Consider the following 22,776-nt stretch of genomic DNA (forward strand, 5'->3'; position numbering starts at 1 on the left):
GAAAGTGTGGAGAGCTGATGAAAGGAACAAAGGCAATGAAAGGTTCTGGACATCGGAGCCAGTTTGTAATTAAACTCGCTCCGATACGTTCAGATATCCGATATAAAAGCACTTATGAGGGCTAAAAACATTCATCCCTCTGGTTGCATTGATAAGTTTGTTTGCTCTGTACATATCAAGGCATCTTTCTTACTTTTTACTTTTCTTTTTTACATGAAAACATTCACACAAAAAAAAAGAGAGAGATCACAAAGACGGTTTTCCATTTCAGTTGCTTATCTGGTAAACTTTAGTCACAGCTATTTATAAAGAAAGAGGCTTAAGGTTAGCAGAAAGTAACATGATGTTGCTTTCACCACAAATCTGTGCTTTTCCTTCAATAGTGGTTAAACCAACAAAAACAAAAAACATTCAGGAAAACTGGAATATCAGTCGCCTTTCAGCACCATCGGCTTTATCCCACAAAGTTCGTCCAGAGAAAGAAACGTGTGATTATTTCTGGAAGAGATTCACAGAAAATATGGCTGGAAAAATAAATAAAGACACAAAGTGACCTAAACTTGAAGTAGAGCAAGGATTAGTCTTCGTTTTCACAACAAAAATAACATTTAAAAATTTATTTCTGTCTGGGACAAACTAGCAAGAATTTAACAAAGTTTTACTTTATTAAAGTTCAAAAACTTTTGAGGAGGAGTTTGATTCATTAAAGTGGAGATTTAAATAATATTTGGTGCCTCAAACCTAAAGTTTAGTTAACTTTGTTCTTGCTAGCAATTTAGCATTAGCCAAATAAAGGGCTAGCTTGAGTTTGATAAAAATAGAGAATAGTTGTTTATCAATCACAAGATCAATTTCCCACATGGAAGTTAAAGTTTTCGTAAAAACATGAGAAATGTTTTGTCATTTAATAAATTAGCTGAATATACTAATGTTAACTGCTGTTAGCGAGCGAATGCTAATTAGCATTTTTGTAACAATATCTTCAGTTTCATTACTTTCATCCAGATTATAAAACTGTTGTTAAATATCAACGTTGAGCCGTTTCATAACTTTGCGATGAAAGTTGACAATTTTCAGACAGCTAGCTAGCTAACATGGTAAACATGCTAACACCTTTTGGGCTACGCTCACCTTGTTCACTCATTCAGAATAAAACACAGTTGTTAAAATTTGGGACATTTTGATGAAGTTATCATAAAAATGTCTGACTAACTTGGAGTTTTTAGCTTTTCTTTAACTTTTTTGGAAATGGTGGAAAAAAATGGGTGACAATATAAAAGCTACAATTACATATGATGAAACTGGATTATATTTCAGACTTTTATAACTACTCATCTGCATAAACAGAGAATTTAACTCGTATACAACGGACATAAATGTGATTGCTTATAGAGGTAGTAAGGGGTTAAAATGGCAAAGATGTGAATTGACTTGGTAAATGTCATCATATAATCTTCAATATGCTAATTATTAACAATATTAACCATAAACTGAGCATGAAGCTTTGCAATTTATGGTAATGAGCTGTTACATTTAATGTTTTCTTATATTTGATGAGACATGTTAACAAAATCTAAAAGTGGCCTAAAGCCGCCAGTCTGTTTTACAGTGAATGAGAGAAATATTCAAACTCAGCCCAAAATCTGCTAGCAAGTCGACTAACTTCTTATATTTTCATTAATGTTAGTAAAGCTACAGATTTTAACTAAACAAATACTAAACCACATGAGGAAACTTTGTTGTGTAGTATAAATAGAGTTAATACTTTGTGTTCGGGACTCTGGAGTGAAGCCAGCGTAACAATAGACGAGCCTGAAGTTTCTGCTTGTCAACACTGAAAACAAACAACATCACCACATTTTCATGGACAGTTACTAAAAGAAAGCAAAACAAACACTTCGACATGTCCAGAAAATCCCTTCGTCACTTTAAAAATCCTTTTAGCTCCTCAATACGAACCATCCTGATTGGTCAGCACTGGTTAGAGGAATGTGTTTTAACCAATCAGGGAAGAGGATGTGGAGCGTTAAATTTACAACACTAATGTAACTGTAACAAGCTAGGCTATCTGCAGGCAGCTAGCGGCTGAAAGTAAACAAGAGTCAAGAGAGAGCTTCGATTTCGTCTTTTCTTTCAGTCAATGCTTTAAATTTTAGCTAATGTTAACATTAAATAAAATAAATCTGATAAGAATTTTAAAAAATTACGTAGTTATTCTTCTGAAATTTGGTTTGGACCGACAATTAACAGTGAAAGCTTTTGCACCAGACAGCAATCACATCTACAGTTAGCAGAGAATTAAGTTTATTAAAGTTATTATTCCTTAAAAAAAAAAAAAAAACAGAAGTTTGTTACTTTTCACCAAAAATGAATGAAACATTTAGAGTAAACCATTTCTTAGAATTAAGTTAGCTTATAAGGTCGTAGCAAAACCACAACAGTGTAGTTAGGAAAAATTAAATTAGATTACATTTTCTAAGAAAAAACTAGGTAATTTCTAAGTGTGAAAAGTTGAAAATTTGCTAGAAAAAAAACCCTAAAATTTTGTAGAAGAAACATGGAAATTTGTGAGTTTTGATTCTGACTTCTGAAACGGTTTTTTCTTCAAAATTTCTAAATTATCTCAAAATTTCTGGGGTTTTTCCAAGCAAATTTTTGACTTTTAAACTCAGAATGTCTTTTTTAAATTTCTTCACAATTAATCTAAAATAATATATTTTTCAATCGACATTGGCTCTAATACGCCATAGTAGCAAAACCTTCAGCATGTTAAAAAACTCCTTTCCTTACAAGTGTCGCCCTCTGTTGGCCATGAAACAAAATGCAGGTTTTGCAGAAAGGAAGTTCATGTTTTCCATCTTTTCTACAGTCATTTTGTGTTTTAGGTTTAAATATGATTCTTTTCTAAGAAGTCGATGCTTTGATTCATTACTGTTAGTAAGTGTACAGATTTTGCAGTTGTGATGTCTGTCTGGTGAAATAAATACCACTGTGGGGAATCCCACAGAGACAAAATGACTCCCACACCAAGTAAAAGACAAAAAACTAATAATTTTCAAATCTCCTTTCTGTCCCTCTGCTTATCCAGAGAACAAATCCAGAAATTAACACCAGCAACCCTCAGTTCCTGATGTGCTTTTATCGCGTTAGTGTTCCTGTTCTGTAAGAACAAATACCGATTCATTTCCTCGGTCGCTTGCTGGTGTTCGCTGCCCAGTTTGATTTTCTCAGATGCACTGCAAAGAACACAAACTCTTCCCACGTATTTTTAGTTTAGTTTCTAGTGCAAAAATCTTAGTGAAATAAGACAAAACCAACGTGCAGGTAACTTTTCAGTAAGTTATAAGATCTTGTTTTACGTAAATAATTCATTCATTTTGATTTTTTAAAAGTACTAGTTCCACTGGCGTATTATATTACTTCACAATCAACTGGAACTGAGCCGTTACCTAGCAACCTCAGCCAAGCCCAGCACGTTACCTAGCAACCCAGTTCTAGTTCCACCGGCAGTTTGCTTTACATTTTCCCCATTTTCTAAATGAAATAATCAGTGGAAGTTGTATTTTTTTCATCAAAATAAGTGAAACAAGCTCCTATATTTTGCTCAAATGTTACTTGTAAGTTAGCGCACTTCAAATAAGTCAAACCTAAGATATTTGTACAAGATATGACAAAAATACAGGGTAAGATTTTGCGGGTTTTTTGTGAGCTTTTCCAGCTTGAAAGGGCTTGCTAGTATTTTTAGGTTTGAAGTGGTCAAAAGTCTCCATATAAATAAATCCCTGGATATTTTTTTGCTTTACTACTACAGGGTTCATCTGGCTGATATAATTTCTTGCAGATTATTAATAACTGCACCACAAACTTTTTCTCCTTTTTGGTTATTTTCAACACTTCTGAACGTTTAAGGCTAAGAAATTATTTTCCACCCAGTTCCTCTGTTTTCCAGTCATGACGTCTGCTGATATTACGTAGAGTTGTTGTATTTTGTAAAGCACTTGATTCATTTCCAGGTCAGGTGGTTCGTTGATCCGACTGAGCCCAAACAGAACCGCCTTTCAGTCGGATAATCTCACAAGTTTGGAGTCCAAATTACAGCTTGCAGATCGATAAAGTTCCTGAAAATAAACGACAGAATCCTTCATGATGAAATGATCGTTTCACAGCAACAGCTTTAAAACCGTCGACTGGTCCAGACACCAGGACCGGCAGCCTGCGGGTTCTGGTTCCGAGTCGAGTCCAGTAGAAGTGGTTAAGGTCCAGCAGCACAGTAAACTCATGTCCGATGCCGTCTGACACGTTTAGTGTTTGTGATCTGAAAACGATCCAGATTTTGCATTTTTCCAAGATCCGAACAAAAACCAGATCAGATCCATCCGATTCCAGAAGAATCACAAAATCCAGTAAATCCAGTCGTTGCCACGGTAACTCCTGAATCCCAAACAGGAAGTGGCAGCAGCGGGTGGGTTTTTATTTTGTTTGTTTATTTGTTTGTGTTTTCCGCCGGGGTCACAGGTCACATGATGCCGTTGGTGACGTACTGGAAGGAGTCGTAGAGTTTTGTGGTGATGGAGCGCATGGATCCGTCCACCAGCTGCTCCACCAGCAGCTGGAGCTGCTCCTCCGTCAGGGACATGTGGAAACGCTCCTTCAGGCCCCGGATGGTGCTGGAGCCGTGGAAGCAGGGCAGGTGGGAGCCTGGACCCAAAAAAAAAAGAAAAAAGAAAAGAGACTTAAAGAGATCCATTGTGCAAAATTCACATTTTGAACATTTTCTATATTTCCATTTGCTTCTAAAATCAGCCAAAGTGCTTAAATTAAACCACCCAGCTGTTCTTGGATTCTGGGAAACGAATCCAAGAATTCTTGTTGCATTCTTGTTGATTTTCCAGGAGGCTCTACTTCTGCTTTTCAAATATGTACGGTTTTATCTTTTTGCAGCCATTTTTTTATTATTATTATTTATTTCATTATTTTACATTTGAAAATGAACATGTCATATTTTATTTATACATAAACAAAATATTTTGCTCTTTGTTGGAAGAATAAAATAATTTCAGGGCCACAGATGGTCCTCGGGCCACTTTGGACACCCTACTTTAAACAATCTGATTAATATACATTTATTCCTGTTTTATTTAAAATACATTACAGTGATCCCTCGTCACTTTGCGGTTCACTTATCGCGGATTCGCTATTTCGCGGATTTTCATAATGCATTTTTTTTTTTTTGGTGCATTGTGCTCTGCATTCTGATTCGCTAAAAACTCACTCCCGCTTCTTGTATCAAAACATGCTACGAATTGTGCTATCATTTTGTTGTCTCGTGCAGTTATGTGTACGTACATAAAACAGCTTGGCAATTTTACATTAAATTGCCCAAATTATCTTGTAATTTCGAACATCTCCTAAACCCATAATGTCGACGAAACGGCCTGGACCGACAAAAGCACCTGCGGATGGGCCCAAACGGCGGAAGATGCTACCTATCTCAGATAAAGTTAAACTTCTGGACATGCTAAGGGAAGGTAAAAGCTATGCAGCCGTTGCTCGCCATTACGGAATCAATGAATCTTCCGTTCGCTGTGAAACGGCCTACACGTGAGTCACTGTATTTGTATACAGTACATGTAATAGTTGCTAATTGTAAAAAAAAAAAAAGTTTTCTATTTCGCGGATTTCACTTATCGCGGGTCATTTTCGGAACGTAACCCCCGCGATAAACGAGGGATTACTGTACATCAAATTAAATTTTTATTTTGATTGCATCACTGTTGTACCTTGGTACTACTAGCTTATTTATTCACTCCTTGAAATCTCTAAACTGATTATTGGATGATAAAGTAATTCCATCCATTCATTTCCTGTACACCCTTGTCCCTTAGAGGAGTCGGGAAAGCTGCTGGTGCCTATCTAACAAAGTAATTAAATCAGTGAAATCAAAGTATTTTATGACATTTTATGACAGCTGAAGTCATAAAATGGGGTTTTAATGAGGCCTAAACAAGCCGCTGTGCAATAAAAGAGGCTATAAAAGCAGCTGCTTCATAACTGTGGTTAATATTGCACCGATAAAAGGTGCTGCACGTTTTATCTTTACCTTGCTGCATGATTTCGACGATCTGCAGCACCTTCTCCATGTGCTTTCTGGCTGCAATCAGACCCTGCAGCATCAGCATCTTGTAGTAGATAAACATGTCTCCATCGAGGCCGCCCATCACCTGAAAACAACAAAGAAAATCTGTCAAATTAAAAGCTTTTCCAGTTCAATAAACTGGTTCCCAGCTCACAGAGTTCAATAAACTGGTTCCCACTCACGTCTACGAACTCTGAGGTGAGTTTGAAGGCGGACGTCTCGAAGCCGAGGTTCCGGGGAGAGCTGGACAGGATGAAGCCGAAGTCGATGTGGATGATGTGACCTTCAGAGTCCAGCAGGATGTTCCCGTTGTGTCTGCGCAGATCACAGAAAACCAGAACGGGTCGATCAGAACCAAAATTAAAGAAGTTCTTCAGGTAAAAATGTGTCTTTATTCTGCTAATAGTCTGATTATATTCTCATAATAAAACAAAAATTCACTAATTACACTAATATTCTGTCATACATCTAATAAAAGCCAATATTCTGTTTGTAATGTATTTTTAGAAGATAAAACGACAAAAAACCCCAAATAAAATAAGAAATGGTAGAAAAGATTCAGAGGTTTCATTTTTAACCTCTGAACTTTAGGTAGAGGCTGAATTTCTTTTCCTCCTCACCTGTCCTTGACCTGCAGCAGGTAGCAGATGAGGCTGTATCCGGCGCAGCTCTGGACGAAGTTCCTCTGAGCCGTGAGGAACGCCTCGGTGGTGAAGCTGCCGTGTTCCTGCAGGAAGTAGTCCAGCAGCGACAGCTGACTCTGCTTCCTCACCTGATTAAAACAAACAAAAATCTGTTTATTTTCACATTACGGGCCACAGAAACACTGAAACAGGATGGATTAAAGTTTGATGTGATTAGTTTCATTAAATGTTATAGTTGGGCTCTGTGGGGGGTCAAAGTTCGGCCTACCTGGTGCAGGGAGACGGCGTTGAGGACGGGCTCGATCATCCCGCTGTCTGATGACATCACCAGGATCTTATAGGGTTTGATCCACAGAGGAACTCGCTCCTGCTGCCAGATGGACTGAAAGTCACAAAGAAAACATGAAAACCAGGCAGATGCTTCAGGCCTGCAGCTGATCATTGTTTTAGTTATCACTTATTCTGGTGATTAATCAAATTAAAAACTCGATTTCATTTAAAACTATACAACAAAAGACAAAATTAACTTTTGAAATAAGAAACAGTCTTTAACAGTTGAACGTTAAAGACTGTTAAAGACAGAAAGATGCTGCTCTTTCTGTCTTTAACAGTTGAATCAACATGTGAAAACCAGCGCTCTTTCTGTTCGACGCAGCATCGATACAGTGGAGGATTGATCTGTTGATTATTTATTCAATTAACTGATTAACCCTTCTAATTGGCGGCACCAGAACTCTGACGCTGTAGGAAAATGTCCAACGGTTTCTGAAAGATGAGACGTTGTGCTTTCCAGCCTGTATCGGGTAATTTCACTCCCGCCGCTGTAGGGAGCATCTTCGTTTTAATCTGATTAAACACTTTCAATACACGGTAAACTGCAAAGATAACTACCAGATATTGAAAGTTCCAGTTGTTATGGAGAAATGGACAAAAACATTTACTCACGGGACATTTAAAGGACTTCATACAAAGAAAATAAGCAAAAATATCCAGGCGGAGATTTGAAACTTGGGCCTTGAATGTCGCTGGTTTACCTGCAGCTGCTTGAGGAACTGGTAGGCCAGCAGCTCCTGCCGCAGGTCGTCTCCACATTTCACGATGACCGACAGCAGCCTCCAGTTGGGCAAGTGGCCGTAAGGAGAACCTTCTCTGATCCGCCTGACGTTACCACAGAAGAAGAAAACTCAGGTGAGGGACAGTTTGGTTTGGAGCAGTGTTTATCAAACTTATTTGACCCATTTAACAAACACCAACTTACAATTTACCTGCAATAACATCTAAATATATACAACCTGAAATTAAAGTATTGTTGTTGTCTTTCTTCATACTAATGAAAAATTATGAAAAAGGTGTTTTTTTTGTAAATGTGATCAACCAAACTCAGAACGTTTTGAGTTAATTACAGATTTTTAGAGTATTGACTCTAAGCTTTAAAGTTATGAGAAACATGGAGATCAAGAAAGGAGTTGTGTTGCATTAATAACATTGTATATTTTATTTGTAATTTAACAGCAATTAAAAAAATAAAACTGAGTTGCTTTGTCTGAAACAAAAATCCTCTTCTGCACAATTAAAGGCAAAAATAATTTTCAGATTAAATCATTAAGTAAAAACAACAGCAGCTGTAATTTGGCCGTGAACGAACCGTTCAAAAGAATCAAATCAGTCATCAATACTCTCAGCAGGAATCATTTCTCTTCGTCCAATCATATCCTAGCGTTGCTTCTTTTCTTTCCACCAGTATCTTCAGTTTTCCTCTCAGTGACCTGGTTTTAATCCATTTATTTATTATTATTGTTAAACACAATCATTTGGTAAGCTAGCTGTAGCATTGCATTTGAGCTAATAGACGGTTGTTTACATGCAGTACCTGGTGGGCCACTAGGGGGCAGCAGGGGGCCACAGCTTGAGAAAGACTGCATTAGAGGACCAACCTGACTTTCTCCTCCCAGGGTTCCTTGAGGGCGACGGCAGACGGGTCTTCTGGGTCTCTCCTGAACGTGGTCGGAGTCTGAGCGAGGTTCTCCGACAGGCGGCGTCTAAAAACAAACATGGAGGCAGAAATCAGACGACGCTTCTTCACTGCCTTCCAGAAACACCAACAGCTCAAATTTTATTTTTACCTTATCAGCTTAATCTCAGAAATTGAACATTTGTAAAGGAAATGCAGCTACTGAAGCAACAGCATGAAAAGTTGTTCTAATCTGTTGATTTCACGTAAAATTATCTGATCACAAAATCAATTTATTTATATAAAATTTGCTGTTATCCAGCTAAAAAAACCCTCTGGGGTCAGGAGGGCCCCCTAAGGAGCCACGGCGGGCTGGGTTTGGCCCCCGGGCCAGGAGTTTGACTCAGACCTGATGTCTCCCGCGGCGATGAACACGGGCTCTTTGCTCTCCAGGCTGGTGATGCTGTCGACGGAAAACTGGCTGATGTTGTCGCTGCTGCTGGTCTGAGCCTCTCCCTGAAAAAAACAAAACTTATTTATAGTTTCTCCTGAACAAACTGAGGCTGAAACGATTCATCTGGTTAATCGATTATTGAAATAATCATCAACTAATCTATTAATCGTTAACTGGAGTATACAGGCACAAAAAATCTTAATTTTCTTGTATAAACATTTTTTTATTTGCCTCTTTTAACATATTTCTAATATTGCATAAAAAGGCTAAATTGTAAATTTTTTTTTGTCTGATTAATCGATCAGTAGAATAACCGTTAGCTGCAGTCGTAGCCTGAACGCCGTTACCTCCACCTGCAGCTGTCCGATGTCGTCGGTTGCCCAGGCGTCGTCGTCGTTGTCGTAGTTCGGGACGGTGGAGAAACTTCCTGCTCTGTGCTCCGAGGTCATGCTGCTGCCATTACCGGGCGTGCCGCAGTCCAGGTTCTCCGCAGAGCGCGCCGAGCGGATCCGGGTCTCCGGGATCCGCGTGGGAACCGGAGACGTTTCGAAGCTGTCGCACTCCAGAACCTCCACGTAGATGATGTACGGAGCCTGAAGGCAGAAGAACCGAGACACAACAAATGGTTTTAAATGCATGTTCACAATTTAATGTGTTTCAGTTGATTTTTATGTGGCAAAATGGATTTCAATCAATTTTATGGTTAAAAGAAATCCAGCTACTGAACATCAAAACGATTGAACTGAAGTGATGCCAACTCCCTCCTACAGGTGGCAGTATTTCTTACTTCCACCGCTGCTTTAGCCTCGACCTCGTTATGGTTCATCATTGATACAGCGAGTAAAACAGAGTGATATTTACTGTCATACGGAACACAAATATTGCAAAATTTCTCAATTGACGCCACAAAATCTGTGATTTAAAAACTAAATAAAATAAAAAATTCCTTGAAGGACAGATTAACGTTTAAGAAGGTGTTTAGCATCATTTAATTTTAAATGAAGGGACAGATAATTGTTAATATTATAACAGTTTGTTAATGGGTTTTATCAATTATAGCAGAACCGGCCCTTTAAGAACATTAATGATCTTAATCTGGCCCCAAATGAAAATGAGTTTAAAATCAATTAAAGGAAACCTCAGGACACCTTGTTGCCCCGTATTTTACTTGGGGGCATCAGAGTGAAGGGGGCTTCTGAACCAACCTTGTCCTTGGAGTTGAGGACGACGGCCTGGGTGTGGGGGACCCGGCAGACGTGGTGCTGGTGCTCGGCGGTCGGTAACCAAACCCGGGCCGGCAGCTTGTGGTTGAGCATCGACAGCTCTGAGATCAGCCGCTGCGTCTTCTGCTCTTTGGTGGGCAGCGTGGCCAAACGCTTCCCGATGCAGAACAGAGACTTGACGAACTCCCTCTGAGGACGGAGACGCTCCGGCTGCAAACGGGTCCAGACAGATTTCACAAAAATTTTACATTTTGAGACAAATTTCAGAAATATTCTAGAATTTCAGAAGTTGACAAAATTTCAACTTTTGAAACATTTTCTGAGATTAATCTTACAATATCTGAGATTTTCCAGCAAATTTTCTACTATACAAACTCAAATTTTCCTGTTTTTTCTAGAAGGTTTCTGAAATTAATTCTCAATATTTTTTGGACTTTTTAAACTTAGCTGTAGTCAAAGTCAAAAATTTGGATCAATTCTTCAATAATCTACCAGATGTACCATTTATTAATATTGATCATGTGTCTATTGCAATGCATATTGTTATTGATTTATTGTCCAGCCGTAATTCATGATGAGTTTTGTATATTAACAAAAAGATGTATAAAAATTTACTGCAAATAAACTCACTAATCAAAAGTTTATTCTGATTAATTAGCTGAATGATCAGTTAATTAAGCTAAAACCATGTAATCATTTATTTCTGTTTTTTTCTTTACATGTAAATGTAAATATTTTTATATTTATTGAGATACTCATTTATTATTATTTTACTTGCCTTTGAAAGTTGCCAGTTTTAAAATTTTGTTGCGCTCTCTTTTGTGCTCGATGACAATAAAATGAGTTCTGGTTAAAGTGTTTTTAATTTTTACATCATTTGTTTGAGAGAAACCAACACTGAACTCAAATGTACTTTAGGAAAAATAACTGTAAAAAAAACATTGTAATATAATAATCATCGTGGCCCTTTTTTGTTGCAACATCTTCAGAGTGTCGCCACACTGATGTAAAATGATAAGGAGAAAATGTGCAACAACCAGAAACAGGAAATTGAAATCTGACAAATTATTTAGTTATTGCTCAAATGTTAAATTTCATTTAAAAAAGAAAAGAAAATAAATCTCACTGGTTAAGAGTAGTTTGCATTTGCATCATGAAAATTTTAAATGGAGTCTGGCATCTGTTGCATCTGCGTCCTCCCGCCGTAATAAGACACTCGTCTTATCAAAACCCAACCACCTCCGTCGCTCCGTCTCCACGGCAACCACTCCTTTCACTAGTTTATGTTGCTTGGCGGCAGCGTATCATGTTCCTCTCCCTCTGAACGTCTCTCACCTTGCGCTCCAGTCCACTTTCATCTCTTTGTGATGCAAAGAGATGAAAGAGGAAGTTTCAAAAATCGAGCTTCCGCCTTTCGGGTAAAAGATGAACAGAGAAGAATTGCCTTTCAGATGACGAAAAACACAGTTCCTCTGGTTCCCGTCAGCATTAAAAGACAAAGTGTTGAAAGAAAGGACTTCACCAAATCAGAGCGAAGCTTTAAAGTCAAACTTTGCATCTGATTCTGAACCAGGAGTTCATTTGATGTCAGAGGGACGGGCCTTCCTGAAGCCCAACTGTAAACAAATGTTTGACGCAGCTCAGATTGTGTTGCATCAACATCCAGTTGGACACGTCCGTCTCCCAGCCAGGCTTCCGTCTCCCAGCCAGGCTTCCGTCTCCCAGCCAGGCTTCCGTCTCTCTCCTTTTTCTTTTGCAAGTTAAACAATCTGACCCTGAAAGTACCTGCTGACAGCCGCAGTCCGTAATTTCAGCAGCAAACATTCCTAACGTTTTAACGTCTGCAGCCAAACCCAGAGAAAACGTTTGACTTTCTCGGTTGGTTACTCTGTAATCTGCATCAGAATTTCCTTCTAGTTCTGCGAAGGAAGCAAGATCAAAATCAAACAGAGCAGCTTTTCCTTATCGCCAGTTCAAAAGTTCAGCTGCAGAGAATAAAGAAGCTTTATTTCTCAGATTCAGCTTTTCCAAACCAGAATCGACTAATAAATTTCAGACAAAGTGGAAAATGAGACCAAAAATGACAGCAGTTGTTTCTTTAAGTAGCTATTTTCTCCAATCACGTCACAGAAAACGCCTGGCGCTCAGCCAGGATGTGACCGAGCTGCCAACCTGGAATGTGACAACACACATTTATCTTTGGCTTCTCTGCAAACTTTGACTGGAAACCAGTTTGATCTTCCTCATTTGACTTCACATTGTGTTTACGTTCAGCTAAAACCGTCTGTATCCGCTAAAACCAGACAACCGTCAGATTTTCCTGCTTGGGTTGGATTGTTTGGGGTTTATTTTGGATGAGTTTCCTTCAGAATCAGTTTGTTCCTGAAGCTTTTAGATCATCTGCAGATTCTGTGCAGCACAAAAAACATCTGGAATCCAAACCGGCAGCTTTTCCATTACAAAATGTCTGCAAACGTCTTCAATATTACACTAATGTTAAAAAACAACACATTTTTGCAATTGTGGAAATGTAGTTAAGTATCATTAAACTGCACACAATAACTAAACTTAATCATGTTTTCAAATTCACTGATAGTTATTGATGTTGTTGTGGAACAAACTGTGGAAAAAATACTAAAAAAAAAACATTTTAAATAAAGTCAGTTTTTTAAAGCATCATTATATTATTACTAAAATTTATTGAGACAACGATAATATCAAAATTCTTATAATAAAATTTTATGATAAATGTCAACCGCTAGCTAAGGCTGGACAATATGGCTCATAAACATATGTAAGCAATTCATATCAATAATTATTGATTATTTTTTACTGCTGAAATTGAATACTTGTCAGTTTTAGCTCCATGAGATTGTTTTTGGTTTTATTTTTAAGCAGTTATGAGGCACAGAGGTGAAACCTTAAACTGCTGCTGCGCCTGCTACTCAGCAGGGTGTTGCTAGGTAACCAAGGAATGAGTGGGTTGCTAGGTAACCAGAGTGAGTGAGTTAGTAGATTCTACCAACTTAGCCTAGCTGGCCCTGACAGTTTAAGCATCAACGTCTTTCCTCTGCCTACAACTCCCAGAATGCAGTGCAGTTCTGAAGTACAGTGAAATTATTGAATATTGTTTGTAGATATGGGTTAAGTGTGATTTACTGGTTGTTATGGATTTGTAGCAGCAGAAACCCGCCCTGACCCGTCTCTCACCTCTTCATGGACCACCTCCACCTTCGGGTTGCTGCCCGTCCGCCTGAGGCCGGCGCCGGGGAAGCCGCTCGCCATGGTGGCGTCGGACTTGGATCTCTGGTGGGTCCTCCTGGACGGAGAAACGAACACGTCCCCCTGGTCGGTGCCATCCGGGGAGCCGCAGGCGTCCACGTTGCTGCTGTTGTGGCGGCGGTGACGGTGGGGCGGCGAGGGCAGCGGGCTGTCGGAGACGGACCCTGAAACGGGCCGAGGCTCGTCCGACCGCGGCTTGAGGTCGTCAGACAAGATGAGCTTTCTGAGCTTGGTGCCTCTGGAGTGGCGCTGCGTGGAGATGTGCATGTCGGAGGAGTAGGCGCCTAGCAGCCAGGCGGACAGCAGGGAGAAGGTGATGCTGGACCCGCAGCGGTGGATCTGAGGAACAAATCACAAGATTAGCTTCTGCAACGCCAACAGGAAGTTCTGCAGATGTACAGTAATAATTTGTACTGAGTTCCATTTGTACTAATGGTTTATTAACCATAAATAATGCATTATTTATGGTTAATAAACCATAGATAATGGTTAAAAAAAAACATTATTTATTAACCCAAAACGTACGTAATTATGATATGAATGAAAAACGATGTTGAAAATCAATAGCTTGAGGTTATTCTGAAACACAAATGTACGACGGCATATTAAGCCCATTGTAGATGGAAATACACACTTCTTTCCTGCCAAAGAACTAAAAAAATAACAATAAATGCTCATAAATTTGTGAGCTTCAAAAGTCAAAAATCAGCAAGAAAAAAAATCATATTTTCAGATTAATCTCAAAGGTTTTCTAGAAAAAAAATAATGGAGATTTTCTGAGCCTGTAAAGTCAAAAAAAAGGGAAAAATCAAGGAAATCTCTTTTCAGAAAGTTTAAAACGTGCTCAAGGATTTTATTACATATTGCATTGATTATTATATAATGAAGTTTTAATGATGTTTTATTGCATTTTGAAGCCACATTTCATTACATTATTCCATATTATGACATAATGCGGCGTCACCAGGTGTGTGTGTGTGTGTGTGTGTGTGTGTGTGTGTGTGTGTGTGCATCTGGACTCACCAGGTAAGGTTTGATGGCGTCGCCCACCTCCGTGTCCATGTGGACGTACATGTTGAGGAGCTGCGGCAGGTAGAAGTCCACCTCGCCGTCCGGGAAGCTGAAGAGCCGGTTCCCGATGTACGCCTGAACGCCCGGCTCCTTCGACTTGTACAGGTAAGAGATCGCCATGGAAACGTCGAACAGCTTCGACTCGAACAGCCGCAGCAGCCACGACTGCTTGGAAGACGACGGCGAAGGCGACTCGTACGGCGCTGCAGGAGGCGTCTGCTTCTGGACAGCAGGAGTCTCTCGCTGTCCTTCGTCGTTGTTCTCCTCCTCTTCCTCTTTGATGAAGCTGGTGTCGGGGTTCATGTGCCACGGCGGGCCGCCGCAGTCGGTCGTCTCCGCATGCTGATGGTGCTGCTTCTGGTCGTCTTGCTGCTGTTTGTTGTCGAGCAGCTTCACTTTCAGAAGAACTTCCTGACAGGCCTTGAGAGCCACCTCTGGGTCAATCACTGGAGGAAGAGGAGGAAGAGGAGGAAGACCTGTCAGCAACTCGTCTTCATCACATTCAGAAAGTCGACCAAGTTAAATGTAACTGCGATAATATGCTTTACTTAGGCAGTCATAGAAATAATGGTCAAATTTCAAGGTCATACTTTCACCATATTATTCCTACTTTTATAAACGTCAAAATATGTAATTCACAAGATTAATATTTAGTTTACAAAATAAATATTTGTCTTTCAAATTAAACATTTAGTTAAGTTTAGTTAGTTAGTTTCAGTTGCCTGGAAAGTTAAAGGTTTACCTCACAATTCGGATTTTCTGCAAGCTAATTTGCAGAATATCTAGGAATCTAAATATTTAGTATGCTAGCTAAATATTTAGTTCACACTTCTGCTGTCCAGAAAGCTAATTTGCATATTAGCTAAATATTTAGCTTGAAGCAAAAATATTTTTGTCCCAAGCTAAATATTTAGCTAATCTAAATATAGCAAGCAATATTTAGATTGCAAATATTTAGCAAGTAAGTTAAATATTTAGTTAACTTGCTAAATATTTAGCAAACTAAATGTATTATAAAAGCAGGAAGCGATTTTTGGGTTTCCTGCTAAATATGTAGCAAGCAGTTCTTAAATAAATAATGCAAAAACTGGAATACATTTAAAAATCAAAAATAAACAAAACAACAAAATAAATTATGAAATTTGTCCTTCAAAAACAAGTTGAGGCCAAAGCATCAGACTGAAGACTGTTTTTTTCTACCAGCTCTTGGTAGAAAAAGACAAAAACAATAAATCATGCAAATGTAAATTATTGAGTTAGTTTTAGTTTTTCATGTGATTAATTGATTTATTGCTAATTGTGAGAGTCCTATGTTTAACATGCCTTAAATTAATCTGGTTTTAGAGCTACAGCTGCATCAAATCTCATTAAACCGTTTCATGCTTTCCGTTTATAGCTAAAAATTATCAGCTAGGAGCCGTAAGTCCGGACCTTCGTCCTGGAGAAATTAGTTTACGATCCGTTTTCGTATCAGACGGAAACTTTAATCTGCCCCGTTTGTTTGGAAGTCGCTACCTTGATCGACGACCAGGTCCATCTCCATGGCGTCCTCGGAGATGACGTCCAGCAGCGGGCTGGGGCCCCGCTGGTCGCCGCCGCTCGACACGCCGCTGCTGCCGATGCCTTCGCTGCTGCTGCCCAGGCTGCCGGTGCTGCTGATGCTGCCGCTGGGGCTGGAGCTGCGCGGGCTGGCGCTGGGCGACGACGGCTGCTCGCTGAGGGGCGGCGGCGGCGGCAGCTGGAGCTGAGGGCGAGGATGATGATGATGATGGTGGTGGTGGTGGTTGGGGCAGTCTGAGGAGCTTTCAGAGCAAGAGGAGGATGAAGAAGAGGAGGAGGAGGAAGAGGCACTAGAGGGAGAGGAAGGACAGGAGAAAGTGGTCGGAGAGGCGGAGGAGGTCGGCGGCGGTGGCTGGGCAGAGTGGGCGGGGCTAATGTGGAGCGGGTGGAGCGCCGGGGATAAGGAGACCTCGGTGTCGGCCATTGTGGGAAAAAAGGCCTGAGAAAAAGAAGAGAAAATTTAAATACTACGGTTGCATATTATTGGGTAGTAAATAGCAACATTCACTAAGTTATTTAATTTATTTCAAACAAGAACAAACAATATAAAATGTGAGATCTGTCCGACTTCCTGCCAGCACAAGGATGTGTTCAACATCTGAATAAAACTGATCTGTTCACGTAAAGAGTCCAAATCAGGATCAGAAATAATCATACAACATAGTTCTACTCAAAAAAAGTACGTAAAAGTAAAAAGTAGGCAGTCCAGAAATTACTCAAATAAGAGTAAAAAGTATTTGGTAAAAAGTGACTGAAGTACTGAGATCAAAACATCAATCATTTAATATTTAAAAATTACTTCATCAGGCAAAACAAAATATAAAGTTAAGTAGAAATGTTGGTATTTTAAGGACCAAATTGACAATAATGTATAAACAAAAAAACAACAAAATCAAACTAAACAAAAATTTTCCAAATCAATTTCTGTCAATAAAAAAAAACTGATGAAACTTTAACAAAAGCTGCAGGTCTGTCTGGTGAAATTTTGGTTAAAACATGTTTGTTTTTCATTCAGTGGGTAAAAAAAAAAATCCAGAAATTTTACTCAAATAAGAGTAGAAATACTTTATAATGAAATGACTCAAGTAAAAGTGAAGTGTAGTAAAAATACTCCTAAATGTGAATCTTTTTGAGTAAATATAATTTACTCTGGAAATGATCCATATGTGTGATGCAGCATCAAACATGGCCGGAGGCGGGACAGGAAGTCCTCCATGCTGGATTGGTGTGCCAACGGCGTGACGCAGGCGATGTGCATCACCATCATCATCATCACCACCATCATCATCATCATCATCATCATCATCCTCATCCTCCTCCCTGTGTGTCTGCAGCCTGAGGAGGCGTTATGTTTCTATTTAAATGTTTCATCAGTCACAGCGCACTGCTCCCTCACATTTCTTTTTGTTTACAAATCACGATGCCTCGAAAGCCTCTGAAAAGCTTAAAAAATAACATTTATTTTGATTTGGGCCCAATTTAAGTCATAGTTTCAGACGAATCTTCACTTATGACACATTTTCAATTATTTTTGATGCAAGAATCCAGCAAAAAAAATCTGAAAATTTAAGTTTTCCTCTATTTCTTTCTACACACCACGTAAAACCTACAACTCTGATGTATTGACAAGTTCATCAGTGAACGGCTCTTACTTTTGATTTTTTGATTACTAAGGATGTTTTCACACCTGACAATCCAGTAGACACGGTTTGATTGGAAGCTAAAATTGCAACATTTGTTATATTTTCAACTGCTGCAGTTCACTTTCACACTATGCTGTGTAAAAAGAACCAAGCTAATTGAAAAGTCTGTTCCTCTCCTCACCTGTGGGGGCGCTGCACCAGGAACCACCTCAAAATGTAAACAAAAATTGAGAAAAATCCAATTTTAGCAGTGGTAGGGTTTCTCTTTTGTCTTGAGAGGTTTGTGTTTGTTTACCCTTTTTCTCTTGTCTATTAACTTTTATATTGATTTTAGGTATGAAACAATCGGATTAATCATGATTAATCAATTATTGAAATATCACCTAATTTGAGCATACAGGCTAAAAATAAAAAAAAAACGACTTCCAACTTAACAGTAATTGAGCCAAAACTGAACTAAAATGAACAGTAAAAATGTTATTTTCTTAAGAAGGTCCTGAATTGTTAATTTGCACTTTTTATTTCTAATTTTGTACAAAACAGGCTTATGTGGTTAAGTGAAAAATCTGTAGATTCTGCCACTTCTTAAATCCGATTAATCATAAAACACCACAGGCTGTTTCTCCTGTTGGCATTAGACTCTTACATATGTTTTGGTTTGAATTACCCAGAATTCCCTGCACTGTAGTTCACTTCCTGCTTTTTGAACTGTCTCCAGTTTTTAGGTAGACTAGAGTTTGCCTTTTTGGTCCAGGTCAGAGTTCGATGGTGCGTTCACACCTTCCCAAACGAATCACAGTTTCTAAATAAACAGACTTGAGTTTAATTAAAGTGGACCAAACAGGGCCAGCGTCTTCATCTTCTAAAGGAGTCCCTGATCACACACAGCTGGGCATGAGATCATCCCACTGCGGAGATAGTGTTGAGCTAACACACAACTGATGCTTTCCAGATGTGGAGCCTGTTGTCATGGTGATGTCATTTACGCAGGGGAGTGCCGGCTCGCAGTAAATTGTTTCTATCAGATTTGTGTTTTGTATGCGCGCTGGGATTCACATCCTGCAGCTGTTTCTGATCGCATCTCTCCTCCGTGACGTCAGAGGAGGATCTCAGGTCTCACTGGCCGACCGATCCAGTTGCAGAACTCGGGCTCAGGCACTCGGATTCATTTTGCTTAATTAGCCAGAAAAACGGGGTGTAGACACAACCTGGCAAGGCTCAAAAACTTTCCAGATAGTAGGAGTTGAAAATAACAATTTATAGAGCTTTTTTTAAAAACAAAGTGGATGATTTTTTTAAATAGTTTTTTAAATAAAAATTAACTGTTTAGGGAGCCAGCACTTCAAATTAATTCTACATTTTAGATCTGATTCAATTTGTGATATAAAAAGCATCCTAAACTGAGCAGAAGATTAAATCAGTCTACATTTAAAAGTGTAGACCGATTTAAATGTGATTAATCTATTATTTAAATAATCAACTGACTCTATACAAACTCTAAAAATTGTCACTTGCTAAAACAACAACACAATCAGAGCAGTAATTAAGCCAAAACTATAAAAAGAATATATATATTTTATGTTTAAGATGAAAAACCTTCCTTGTCTGAAAATATGTTCTACCTAGAACTCAACTGGGATAGCTTTACCTTCACCTGGTTCAAATTGTGTAACAAATAAAAAATTTAAAAAAAGATCTATTAAGCACCTTTTGATGTCCATTAATTAATCCACAAAATTGTATTTTAATGCATTTCAAATATTGTGTAAAAGGGCTAAGGTGGTTCAATGAAAAATGTGCCAAATTTTATTCAATTAATTGTCACAGTTACTGACAAAATAATCGATTATTAAAATGCAGCCTTAGTTTAAATCCAAAGTTGATGTGATTTCAGGAGCTGCTTTTCACACAGGGAAGCGAATGATGAAACAGTTCAGAGGTCAGGGGCTGAGACTGATTCGAACAGACTCTGTGAACGCAGCGTCCTCGCAGTGATGGAGGAGGGAGACGTGTGCGGCTCGGGGCAAAGTGTGAGGTTTATCTCAGCCGCTGTGAGGAGACCCACAACACAACGATCCAGCTGTCACTTCCACTCTTCATCAGGAAGTAAAATCCATGTCAGCCAGGTTCCTTTTTTAAAAGACCCACAGAAAACATACATTCCTAAATAAACACATTCATAGTGACAAACTTTACTCGTTTGTAGAGAGAAGCTTGTGTTCGTTTCTCTCTCTCATGATAAATGATTTATTTTGACTTCAGGGCTGAAACAATTAATCGGATTAATCGTTATTAATCAACTATTGAAATAATCGTCAACTAATTTAGTAGTCGATTAATTGTGAACTTGAATATACAGATTCAAAAAAGGCCATTTGCTAAAAAACAACCAACATACTAGTTTAAGTAAATTAACTATTTGAATGGTGCATTCAAGATTAAACACATTTGGCTGTAAATATGTTTAAACTCATAAATTTTTAGCATCACATGGTTCAGATTTACTAAAATAATGTCATGTTGTTGCATGTTTGGCAGTAAAAAAAAAAATATATATTTTCTTATTTAGAAAGGGAATTTATTTAATTATTTGTTTATTTGCATCTCTTCTTTTTTAAATCCGATTAATCGGCGAAACAATCTATAGATTAATCAATTACTAAAATAAGTCAGTCCAACTGGCTAAATATTACATCAAAACAAAAAATTAATGTTCAAAACACTTGGAATCTGCTAGCCAAAAGTTACTGCCATTCAAATAATTGTTAGCAATATGAATATTGCAAACTCTGATATTCTGAAGACGATATATTACAAATTAGTACCTCTAACTCTTACCAAGATAATACTGTTTTAAAACAAATCACTCTGTTCTACTTCTGTTACTTCATAAATAGTAGAATGACAAAAAGATTGAATATTTTTCAAAATAAGCATTTCAAAATTACAAAACTTACCAATTAAGCTGTAAAAAAAAAAATAGCTTTGCAAAATCTCGTTATTTTTCTAGATCGTTTTAGTAAAGGTTCTGTGAAAATCAACCTTCTAACAGTTTGGATAAAGTTTGAAACAAAAATTACAATTAACTAATTTTAACCTACACACATCATATTTGTAGAACATTTTATTTACGTTCAGGTTATCTTTCTACTACTGCAGTAATGTTGCTAGTTTTCAGTTAAATCCTTCTGTAATGCAAATAAGCAACAAGATCCTGCTCATAAAATGCTATGTTATTTGACTAACCTTCTTTATATTTACATCAACACATCTTAAATTATAATCGAAGTAGAAATATGAAAATCACACATGAACTAAATGGTTTTTGACACAATATACAGTTTTTGAACAGAGGCCATTTTATTTGGATCGCTGAGTTAAAACGAAGTGCTATACTCTGCCCGTCACACCTGCTGTGGTTAAAAAAGGTGGGGAAACACCGTGGTAACCACGTCCTGAGGCCGGATACGGTTAAAAACGGACTATCACAATAAAGTTCGTGAATATTCTAAATAAAAGCCGCCTTTTTACGAAGGGATCAAATTAAGAGAGCCATAAAAAATATATTTGTCAAAATAAATATGACTTACTCTTTCTTTGTCAACATTAAGAGCTAGTTTCAAAATTCAAACTAAAAAAAATGCCAAAATAAAATACATATTCTTAAAACTATTATATGAATATTTCATTTTTATGGATTTGATTTTTTATCATTTTTTTAAGCAAATATAAGATCCATGCAGAGCTCCGTATAAGCCCTCAATAGGATATGAAAAAAATGAGGATAGAAATGTAGTTCTGAGGATAAAAGTTGAAGCAATTTGAAATTAAAGTGTCTTGTGAAGATACAGGAGTGTGGCTGCCAACAGGACAAGAGGAGGAGGAGGAGAGCCGCTCCCTCCTGATGAAAACAAACTGGGGGAAGGAGGACGATAGCCGGGCTACAGAAGGCCCAAACCCGTTGATTTTACTACGGAGTAGCCAAAGAAGCCGCAATGCTAACAGCGGTTTAACGAAACTAGCAAAAACAGAACCAGAACGAAAACCGAAAAAGTGAAACGTAGTGAAAATATCGAGGAGAAGGGGGGACTTACCCGGCTACTTGAGCGCCTCCACTTCGATCAAAAGCTCCTATACACAAGGTTATTATCCAGTTTTAATCTTTTTTAACCCCCCAGTTAAGTCCCGGTATTTAATCCAGGTTGTGGTGCGGGTTCTGGTCCGTGTTTTTAGGTTCCGTCACTGTCCATCTGCTCCGGGATTCCGTGGCCTGGCCGTTCACGGCTCCCTGCTTTAAAGAAGCAGTGACGCAAGATCCGTAAAGATGACCGTTGCGTACAGTTTGCAACTTCCGGTAAAATGTACACAATAAAAGCACATTAAAATACGGATATATACGAAAAAAATATTAATTATCAAATCGAAATAGATTACACTAAACCAACAAAATGAAAAATATGTCAATGCATAGATGTACATTGTGTTAATTTCTGAATAGTAATTATCTCAATTTCAAAAATTAAAAATATATATAAATCTCTAAAATGGATTCTAAAAAGAAATTTTAACGACTTAAAATACACCAAAATATTTCACCCTTATATGGAGGGTGAAATCATAAAGACTTTTAAAGCCATATAATTCTTATGATTTTAAAAATGAATTATTAAAATGTTGTTCAAACATAAAATAGATAACATTTTCATGTTTTTCTTTTTATCTCAGTAAATGAAGACAGTTCTACTTATTTCATTCCCTTTTTTCCACTTTTATATTGTTGAAATTATTCTCATTCGGCGCCAGTTTGATACA

At 38.2% G+C, this 22,776-nt stretch overlaps 1 protein-coding gene across 1 annotated transcript; it reads right to left on the minus strand.

Moving 5' to 3' along the window:
• Window positions 1-3,031: 3,031 nt before the first annotated feature.
• On the minus strand, window positions 3,032-22,284 carry LOC122843540 (phosphatidylinositol 4-kinase beta-like). The gene is made up of 14 exons (XM_044138350.1): window positions 22,059-22,284; window positions 16,277-16,760; window positions 14,714-15,207; window positions 13,619-14,029; window positions 10,391-10,618; window positions 9,533-9,778; window positions 9,141-9,247; window positions 8,715-8,819; window positions 7,815-7,938; window positions 7,049-7,162; window positions 6,757-6,908; window positions 6,319-6,451; window positions 6,101-6,221; window positions 3,032-4,698 (listed from the first exon to the last, which is right to left on the minus strand). The coding sequence occupies exons 2-14, from the start codon at window positions 16,743-16,745 to the stop codon at window positions 4,517-4,519; spliced, it is 2,886 nt and encodes a 961-aa protein (XP_043994285.1). The 5' UTR covers window positions 16,746-16,760; window positions 22,059-22,284; the 3' UTR covers window positions 3,032-4,516.
• Between the last annotated feature and the right edge of the window lie 492 nt (window positions 22,285-22,776).

The sequence above is a fragment of the Gambusia affinis genome, linkage group LG14, assembly GCF_019740435.1.
Source record: "Gambusia affinis linkage group LG14, SWU_Gaff_1.0, whole genome shotgun sequence".
In the NCBI taxonomy this organism is placed as follows: domain Eukaryota; kingdom Metazoa; phylum Chordata; class Actinopteri; order Cyprinodontiformes; family Poeciliidae; genus Gambusia; species Gambusia affinis.